The sequence below is a fragment of the Daphnia carinata genome, chromosome 3, assembly GCF_022539665.2.
Source record: "Daphnia carinata strain CSIRO-1 chromosome 3, CSIRO_AGI_Dcar_HiC_V3, whole genome shotgun sequence".
Taxonomy (NCBI): domain Eukaryota; kingdom Metazoa; phylum Arthropoda; class Branchiopoda; order Diplostraca; family Daphniidae; genus Daphnia; species Daphnia carinata.
This window is the reverse complement of record NC_081333.1, coordinates 7167846-7176888: the sequence shown is the minus strand read 5'-3', so window position 1 is coordinate 7176888 and position 9043 is coordinate 7167846. Positions and strand designations below refer to the sequence as shown.

At 36.7% G+C, this 9043-nt stretch overlaps 3 protein-coding genes and 1 long non-coding RNA gene across 5 annotated transcripts; 3 read left to right on the top strand and 1 right to left on the bottom strand.

Annotated features, from left to right (window-relative positions):
* Positions 1-100: 100 nt before the first annotated feature.
* Positions 101-1579, top strand: LOC130685643 (nitric oxide synthase-interacting protein homolog). Its single transcript, XM_057508962.2, has 6 exons — positions 101-420; positions 485-654; positions 716-1018; positions 1085-1127; positions 1204-1312; positions 1419-1579. The coding sequence occupies exons 1-6, from the start codon at positions 245-247 to the stop codon at positions 1488-1490; spliced, it is 873 nt and encodes a 290-aa protein (XP_057364945.1). The 5' UTR covers positions 101-244; the 3' UTR covers positions 1491-1579.
* A 1006-nt stretch (positions 1580-2585) lies between these two features.
* Positions 2586-4283, top strand: LOC130685644 (uncharacterized). 2 transcript variants are annotated; one of them, XR_009420741.1, is made up of 6 exons: positions 2586-2701; positions 2946-3030; positions 3197-3294; positions 3494-3666; positions 3833-3875; positions 4053-4283. It is a non-coding gene; the product is annotated as an uncharacterized LOC130685644 (long non-coding RNA). The 2 variants fall into 2 exon arrangements; XR_008999637.1 differs by having other exon boundaries at positions 3494-3875.
* Positions 4284-4372: 89 nt separating this feature from the next.
* Positions 4373-6065, bottom strand: LOC130685642 (uncharacterized). Its single transcript, XM_059494761.1, has one exon. It carries the CDS (start codon positions 5881-5883, stop codon positions 4435-4437), a length of 1449 nt encoding a protein of 482 aa, XP_059350744.1. The 5' UTR covers positions 5884-6065; the 3' UTR covers positions 4373-4434.
* Positions 6066-6528: 463 nt separating this feature from the next.
* On the top strand, positions 6529-8501 carry LOC130685441 (uncharacterized). Its single transcript, XM_057508739.2, has 9 exons — positions 6529-6686; positions 6747-6954; positions 7012-7097; positions 7173-7222; positions 7286-7431; positions 7579-7749; positions 7811-7964; positions 8021-8107; positions 8169-8501. Exons 1-9 carry the CDS (start codon positions 6661-6663, stop codon positions 8309-8311), a joined length of 1071 nt encoding a protein of 356 aa, XP_057364722.1. The 5' UTR covers positions 6529-6660; the 3' UTR covers positions 8312-8501.
* Positions 8502-9043: the final 542 nt, after the last annotated feature.

Sequence of the window (9043 nt, the reverse complement as noted above, 5' to 3'; positions counted from 1 at the left end):
TTTTTAGCTATTCGAATGCAGTGAGCCAGAGAGAAGCAGAGGAGAAAAAAGAACTGGTTCAAAATGGAGTACTTGGATGCTGTTTAGCAACAAATGTGAGGAACATGAAAGTCGAGACGGAGAATATTTTGGCAAAACAACAAAACAAAAATTGATTACGAGGATTTACGAGTTTTATACACGTTGTGGTAATTTGTTTTTAATTTGAAGTTGAATTTCCTTCGGGTTTTCACGGGCTATAAATATGACGCGACATGCCAGAAATTCCACGGCAGGAAGTGTATATACCTATCACGAAAAAAAAAGAGATGCTAAAGCATCTGGATATGGATCTCTTTCAGAAAGATTTAGCAAAGATTCTATCAAAGGATTTGATTGCTGTTCACTAACACTGCAACCCTGTAGAAATCCTGTTGTGAGGTATATCTAAAATTGTATGTTAACTTTCATAATTAATAAAATTGCCATTTGTTTTTTGTTATAGTCCTGATGGATATTTATTTGACAAAGAAGCCATTCTAGAATACTATCTTGCCAAAAAAAAAGAAATCCTCAGACAACAGAAAGAATATGAAAGACAAAACAAGCGTGAGGAGAATGAGAAAAATGAACTAAAAGCCGCAGCCCATCGAAGCCAAGTAGAGAAATTCATTGGTGAGATTGCAAAAATTGGTTACTAATTCCAACTCAAAATTAAGTTATTTAATATTTATAGCAACTGAAAAAGGTGATAGCTTACCTGGTAGCAACCCATCTACTAGCAGTGCTAGTCTGTCAAACATGTCTGGAAATAAAGCAAAGGATTTGCCAAGTTTTTGGGTCCCAGCTATGACTCCTGATGCAAAACCAATAATAATTCCAAAACCATCTACAGACATTTATTGCCCAGTCAGTGGGAAAATTTTAAAAATCAAGGATCTGATTGATGTAAAGTTTACACTGGCCCCGAAGGATGACGACGAACGTGGAAAAGCTCTCATAAGTCGCCAAGTCCGCTATATGTGCCCTATCACCAGAGGTAAGTGTCGTCTTCAGATTAAGCATGAACAGTTTTATTTATAACACGGGAACTTTCCAATGCCAGATATTCTTAGCAATTCGATTCCCTGCACCATTTTGAAGCCAACGTAAGTCATTCCTCATTTCCTTTTTTGTTTCTTAAAAAATTCCTAATTTATTCGCCGTTTTTTAAAATTATTTTAGCGGTGATGTTATTACCGCAGAATGTTTCGAAAAACTGATCAAAAAGGACATGGTCCACCCTCTTACAGGATTAAAATTAAAAGAAAAGGACATAATTCCTTTGCAGAGGGTAAATATAGTTGTTTGTTCGAATCCATTAAATTTTCCGTAGAACTTTTACATAAGTCATTCGGATCACTAATTTAACTTTATTTTATTTGTTTTCTTTTCTAAAGGGCGGGACTGGTTTTGCAAGTGTTAACGACAAACTCGAAGCTACTGAAGCTAGACCTAGCATGATGGCATAGTTTTGTCTAAAAAATTCTTCAACCTAATCAGGTTGTTCAATCAATCATACAACTTTCTTTTGTGTCATCAATAAAATTCTGTCTTGTTATTATGCATTTGTGTAACCAAAAGAAATTATGCCACTGGCCCTGAGTATACTAGCACTGTTACGTTTTGAAAAATCGCTTGTATTTGCTAGGGCTGCAAGGAAAGTTACAATTTGTAACTTTGCAACGCGTTCCAGGCATTTCGAGGAAATATGGCTTAAGGGATACTAGTGAAAGGTAATTATGTCATGCGTTATACTGTCCATTACGTATTGTGCTACAGTGAGACCTTTAGAGAGTAGAGTACTTTACGTAGAGTCGAGGCTCTAGGATCTTGAGTCGGGGCATGAGGCTCTACGACCAACTCGGTCGGGAGCTCGAGGCCTTGTGGTGAAATAAGGAGTCCAAAGTTTCTATGCTCAAACATTTATTTTTACAACTCTTTACTACCACACAATGGCTTACAAGGTAATACTTAATGTCAGCATTCTTTTCCTTTCTGGAAACTCGTTGATTTGCGCGTTGTAGTATTTTACCGTTTGATTGCTATCATAAGTTTGAGATTTTGCAATACAAGAAATTATTTCACGATTTCATATACCCCGCCCAGCAAGTTATAATGCTTTAAACAAGTGCAACAGAACTTCATGTTTTTATAAATACTTTTACGCAAAGTTGTTTCTCAGCGTTTTCGCACGAGGACACTGTATTGACGAAATTTTGCAATTGTAAAGAAAAATTTTGAAAATTTGAAGACCTAACTTTGTTGCTGGGACCCGTAGTAAAGACAAAAGAAGACGCGAAAAATTCCCGAAGCCGTTTCTGTGCCTACAAAAAAATTGTGCAGCGTTTGTTCAATAATTTGTTTGTCAATGAATTGGTGGTCTCCTAAATAATTTCCCAAAAGATTTTGGTTGCCGATCCCGATAAAAAAGTGAATCACAACGGCTAGATTATTCGATTTTCGAATTGTTTTCTGGTTTTTTCCCATAGCTGGTGATCGATACTTCACCAGTGTATTTCGATTACTTCGATACGAAGCTTGATCACACCAACGGAGTACATTCCGTAGTATTCGTTTGCCGGATTTACCCACTGATGTACGTATGAGAATTTGCTACCATTCATCTAAAGCATATATTATCGCGGATTCACTGCATTGTTTCTCAAATTTCCCAATGGGTGTAAGTTGGATTTTGTTTGATACCGTTTTAAAGGAATTTGTATAAGTATTTATCGACTAATGTAGAAAGTTGAAAGAAGCTCGTTGGTTGTTCTACTAGGCCACGTGTTCCCTATACCATATCTCACTAGTTTTCTCTATCAGTATTTTTTCACTATTAAATGCAACTCGTAATTTATTTTGAAACGGTGCTAATGATGTCTTGCGTTGCTGAATTTTATTTATGAATACTTTTGCTTTTGAAGGTTTACACTGGCAAGATTTTCCAACAGTATTTAAGGATGCAGTGTTTCTTTGGAAACCATCTGCAGGCATCATGATCACCATTATGTAAGTTAAACATTTTGAAATATTTTCAAAACAATCATGATGAGAATAATTTTTCGTCATCTGAATAACTGTTGACACAATTAATCTGAGCTAAAAATGAAATTAGACTCTAGTCTTCAGTTAAATATGTGTAGTGATTAATTAAGATGTCTTGTTTTCTCTACAGTTCAAAATGCCATTTTTGGCCATCACTGGAATCCCTAATGGACCTGTCTGAAACCTGATTTTGTTTGTTAAAACAATGGCTGAACATGTTCTTGCACAGTAAGTTGGTTTAAATAGTTTTGCATAAGTAGTTTTTGCAGTACCTGAGCGGAGACTAAAATTCAATATTATATGGTCACCTTTCGCGGTAGTGCTATATTAAGTAGAAGTATTTTTGAAAACATTTTCTTTAGATGTTGGCCCAAATATCTTCCCACATAATTAACATTTAAATAATTAACAGAACATTGTTATTCAGATATTGGTTCATGCTGAGAAGTACATAATGTATATGTGCGTCACGAGGTATAGACGCCAAAATAACAGCAAACGGGAAGAAACCTACTGTTACCGAAGGTTTGGACTTGCTACCTGAAACAAGAATGAAAGCGTACCATGGAACTAAAATAAACTGCTGGACATCCAAGGAGGGTATGAACATACGACCGATTTATGGTATCATATAATATTATGATGAGAAATATTTTTCGTCATCTGAAAACAAAGTTGTTGAGCAAAATTTTACTGAAACTCTAGTGAATGTGATTGAAATCGCATTTTTTGTCCAATTGGATGTAATTCTCGTTTGTACATATAGATCTCTGGTCGACTTAAGGAAATTGGTACCAGTTGTCGCGCAGGTCAGTTAACTTAAGCATTTTCAAGTATTATTCTTTATTGTGAGCTATGAGGAAACGAATTTTTTCGTCATCTGAAATTACATGTGGTCAAAATGGGTCTGAGTTGCCTACGAACTATAAACTTTTGTGGTGAATGCGAAGGTGCAGTCATCTAACATCCGTACTTTGTATTTGCAGATAGCGCTGGCCTTTCTTATGGGTTCTTACACGGATTGAGTGCTTTGAAGAAATGATCATGGCATCCTTCGGTTGTTAAATACCAATCATGATAAAATAAATGTACTTATTTAATCTAGAAATTACATAGGATTGTTAAATCAAAGTTAATTTTCTAGAACTTGTTCAGTTATGTCTTGATTAATGGAGAAATACATATAGCCTTTCAAATCAATCTTTCGTGTAACACTATTAACGTCTTCAGAATCAGTGATAGTTAAAACAAAATTTAAATGTAAACAAACTTTCCTCACTATACTTTACTCTATGCAACAGGAATGTGAATTATATAGCAATTTATTCGATTACGTACTTTATACATGAACTTATTCAACAAATGCATTCAATATATTACATTAGAATTTTTGACGGAATTTGATGTTATGGCTTCTTCAAGGTTATTAACCAGCTTGCGATAACTCCCAGACGAAGGACGTTCCCGAAAGGAGCTACTGCGTCTTCTACTTGAATTTGAACGACCTTCCAACACCAATGCGATTAGATATTTCCTGCGTATAAACACTAGATAGCCACTTGCAGACAGCACGGCGAAGGCAATAAAATAGAAAAGGAAGTGCGTGTTGACTGGATCAGCATCAGTATCTGATGACGAATCATAATTATGAACAGCCTTTTGTGTTTCATTAGGAATTCTTTCTTCTTCCTTGTTTAACTCTTTTTCTTCTTTAAGCGCCTCGTCACCATCCTCATATAATGGCGGATCTTCATCGGCAGGTTTTATCGGTGGCTTGTCAGCAGAAAAGTCGTCCAATCCAAATTCTTCGTCAGTAACAGTCACTTCCGTTGCCGAAGATGTTTCAATATATGTTGCCACTGTTGACGGAGATTTTGTATGAGTTTTATTAGACAGCACAGAAGACATCGCAGGCGTTTCGTTGTTTATCGTAACGGGGGTGACTGTGCTGATAGACTGCGTCGTAGAATTTAAGGACTCCTTGTTGTTCTGTGAAGTCATCCCTTGTACATTTCGTTCAGTCTGACTTTGTTGAACAATGACCGTCGTCTTGATGGTAGGTGGGTCTGTCAAAGAAGGATATGAAGAAAGATTGCCATTGCTTGCTGTTAAGTCTGTATCACCATTAGTACTGGTATCTGCCAAATGTTCTTTCTTTTCTTCCAAAGAAACAATTGTTCTTAAGCTTTGTAGAATAATTTTGCATAGTGGCTGTTTGTTTCCACCACAATATTGAATACACTGTTCTTGTGTTTCATTACCAGGCAAGGTACAAATGTTTTCAGATTTCTCATTTACTTTCAATATCTTCAAAGCTTGATTGGGTTTTGCACTCGTTTTTACTATGTTACATAGTTTCTGTGTAAGATTTACATTTCCAACAAGTGCTTGGCACAAACCATTGACACTAGTCAGATTTTTCAGATCTTGGACAGCTGGTAGCTGATAATTTTCATCTTGACTTGCTGTGCAAACATAATCTGAAATCCAAATAGCACCTTTACAAACTATAGTGAAATTTTCCTTATTTGGGCATAGCTCTTGAAGCTTTGTGATTGAACCTAGAATGCCTGTTTCTTCTTTTTCACTAAACTCTTTTTCTGTTCGAGTCCAGAAACTTGGACAGCTTGTCAAAGTTTCATTCAAGGATTTAGCTTGAATGGAATAAAGTTCGGACAGAAATGATAAAACGTTTAAAGGAGTTGCTTTTAACAGTTGCTCAGAAGCTTTTGAATCAATTGCGGCTCCCTGAAGTTTATTTGCCAACATGGAGATGGCTAAAATTATGCTCACACAAGTCACATATTTAGCGGACATTTCTGTTACTTTATTAAATATCGGAGAAAACAAAAAAGTCTCGCAACTACAGAAAACTTCCTGATACTGCTTATGACGCTTGAAAATTCAGCCACGTCAACAACGTCGCTTAGTTGAATGCTTTTAACGAGTTCCTTCAGGCAGAAACCATTGAACTCAACTCTAGTCGACTACTAGCTGATAGCAGCCGCAGCTCAGAGGCATGTTGTAATACTGACTACATAGTAGTACTGAGGTAAGGCCAACAAGGCAAAGTTTTATTTCTTTAAAATGTTATTATTATAGCGCAGAATTGTTTCAGGAAAACTTCCATTTTATTTATCACTATTGTAAACTTTATTGCATTTCACTTTTTATCAAAATATTTTTTCCCCAATTTAGTATCATATTAAAGGCGCACGTACCAAGAAGCGGTGTCCATCGGCCGAAAAGGGAAAAATAATGAAGTGGTTTATTTTATTAAATGCTAATGTTTAGAAATGCTGTGAGTTCCAGGATAAACGTAAATTTTTTAACATCCATCCTTTTGCTAGCAAGGGTAGTAAGTCGTAACAATGTAATGTAATGAAGTATTAGGATTTTTTTCACGTTTTTTTTTCAATACCAGAGGCGCTGTGGAATAGCGCTCGTCTTAAATGTGTCTTTTGATAGAAGGAGCAGGCCTTACAACAAAATTACTGTCGGCTAGGATGTCATGTACTTGTTAGTCTGCTTTGCCCGGTCTTTTCGATCACGACGTGCTCCCGAAAGGTTATTTGCAAACATTCCCACTCAAGGATGTCAGGAGAAAACAAAGTTCTGAGGTTAAAATTTTAACACATTTATTATGTTGCTTTCAAATGTAATTGAAATTTCGAGTGCAGGGAAGGAATGCTGGTGGGTTTGTGTAATCCGCTTTTGGATATCTCAGCAGCTACAGATGTGGCATTCCTGGAAAAGTACGACTTACAGTTAAATAATGCTATTCTAGCCGAAGAGAAGCACAAGCCTCTCTATAAAGAATTGGTGTCTCAGTATAAAGTAGATTATATTGCTGGTGGGTCAGGACAAAATGCTCTCCGTGTTGCACAGGTATTGATGTTAACTTGTCTCCTTTTTTTATTTATTTATTTACATATTTTTATTCAGAGAGTACTGGAGAAGCCAAATACTACAGTATTTATGGGCTGTGTTGGCAAGGATGAGTATAGCGAAATTCTGCAAACTAAAGCAAGGTACAAATTGGGATGTTGTATTGCTAATCTGGCATAATCAAATTCCGTCTTCTATCAACCTTTTTTTCCCCAAAGGGGTGAAGGTGTTAATGTAAGGTATCAATATACAGATACTGAATCCACAGGTAAATAAATGATATTATTGAAATGGGTAATTTGAACATAGCTGAAAATTTTATTATAATAAGGAACATGTGCTGTTCTTTTAACAAACAATGGGGCAAATCGTTCGCTGTGTGCCAACCTTGCCGCAGCTAATCTTTTTACAAAGCATCACGTCGAAATACCTGAAAACAGAAAATTCATCGACGAAGCAGATTTTTTCTATATCACAGTAAGAAAAGTTTTCAGTCATACATAATTTTCTACAAACAGCGCCGTGTTACCTTTGTAACGTGCCTTTCCATTCTTATATCATTTTTCATATTTTGTCTTGTTTTTTCTTTTAAGATTAAGTTTATTTTCTGTTTTTCCACAACAGGGTTTTTTTCTTACCGTCAATCCAGACACAATTATGGAAGTTGCGCTGCATGCCAACGCCGAAAACAAGATTTTAATGATGAACTTGAGCGCTCCATTTTTGTCACAGTTCTTTAAAGACCCTATGATGCAAGCTTTTTCATATATTGATATTCTCTTCGGAAATGAAACTGTACGTATCTCGCAACATCCTACTGAGAAACCATTGGTAACAATAAGTGATCCTTTTCTAGGAAGCCGAAACTTTCGCCAAGGAACAAAATTTTCCAGTTACCAATGACATGTCTGAAATAGCGTTGAGTATTGCAGCCCTCCCCAAGGAAAACCATAAGAGAAAACGCATCGTGATTATAACCCAGGGCAAGGATGATGTTATCATCGCTCAAGGTATGTACGTAAATATTTATCTTTTTTACTTATTGTAGTGATGATTGTCTCTTTAGACGGTAAAATTACGCGAATCGCTGCCATAAGTGTTCCCGACGAAAAGATCGTGGACACAAATGGAGCCGGTGATGCCTTTGTTGGTGGTAGGCTCTCAATAAAACCATAAAAGACATACCTCGTACTGTAACATTTGCGTTTGTTTAGGATTTATTTCTCAGCTACTTCAAGGTCGCCCCATTGATGCTTGTGTTCGTTGCGGTGTTTGGGCGGCGACCCAAATTATCCAGCAAGATGGTTGCACTTTTCCCACGGATTTGCAAATTCCTGAAGAGTTTCGGGCGGTTTAAAATTGCTCAGCTTTGGTGTCCGACACGATTTCGGGTTTAAGCACGATTTTGCTTTACACCAAAAGAAATAATAAGAGCTGCTACACTTCCGTAGGTACATGTTTGCTTTGCTTTTATTTTCGGAGTAATGTGTTCACGGACTGTTTTTTCTCGGGCAAGTTATTAATAAAAGTACGAGCATTAACAAGAAGCGCGTGTGTGTAGATAAAACACCAACATGATTACTAGGTCTATTTACCCTAGAGGGTCAACACTATGCCCAGGATTGTCCTTCGGTATATATGGATTTTGGCTCTTTCGAACTTTTTCCGTCCGCTCACCTGTACATAAGTTCAGGCTACAGAGGGTCGTGGCATCAAAAATTGATTGAATCACAGCCCGCCTACCTCACCTAAAAAAGCAAAATTTCCTACACAAGCGACAAAAAACGCACCCACTTTAAACGTGGCTTGGCACTAGAGCGTTTCAACGAAAAACAGCCCCATTATCAATACAGCTTGGGATGAGTTCATTCACGTGAATAACGTTTCAAACAACGCCACGTTGGAGTGGGATAAAAAGGAACTGATTTGAAGTAATAAGAAGTCAAACAAAATGGTTATATGTTTAAGTATGAATTTTATTGATCAAAAAGACGAAAACGTATGGGGAATTTTGAGTAGCAGAAAAATGTTAAAGGACAATGGGATGTTTTTACATTATTGTGCTGCACAGGCATTTGGAAACCAATTC

Bases quoted from the DNA above. Each gene is read 5' to 3' on its own strand.
- LOC130685643 (XM_057508962.2), top strand. From the start codon at position 245: ATGACGCGACATGCCAGAAATTCCACGGCAGGAAGTGTATATACCTAT. The intron at 655-715 runs GTGAGATTGCAA...TAATATTTATAG, and splicing joins CCAAGTAGAGAAATTCATTG to CAACTGAAAAAGGTGATAGC. The intron at 1,128-1,203 runs GTAAGTCATTCC...AAATTATTTTAG, and splicing joins TGCACCATTTTGAAGCCAAC to CGGTGATGTTATTACCGCAG.
- LOC130685642 (XM_059494761.1), bottom strand. From the start codon at position 5,883: ATGTCCGCTAAATATGTGACTTGTGTGAGCATAATTTTAGCCATCTCC.
- LOC130685441 (XM_057508739.2), top strand. From the start codon at position 6,661: ATGTCAGGAGAAAACAAAGTTCTGAG. The intron at 6,955-7,011 runs GTATTGATGTTA...ATTTTTATTCAG, and splicing joins ATGCTCTCCGTGTTGCACAG to AGAGTACTGGAGAAGCCAAA. The intron at 8,108-8,168 runs GTAGGCTCTCAA...GCGTTTGTTTAG, and splicing joins CGGTGATGCCTTTGTTGGTG to GATTTATTTCTCAGCTACTT.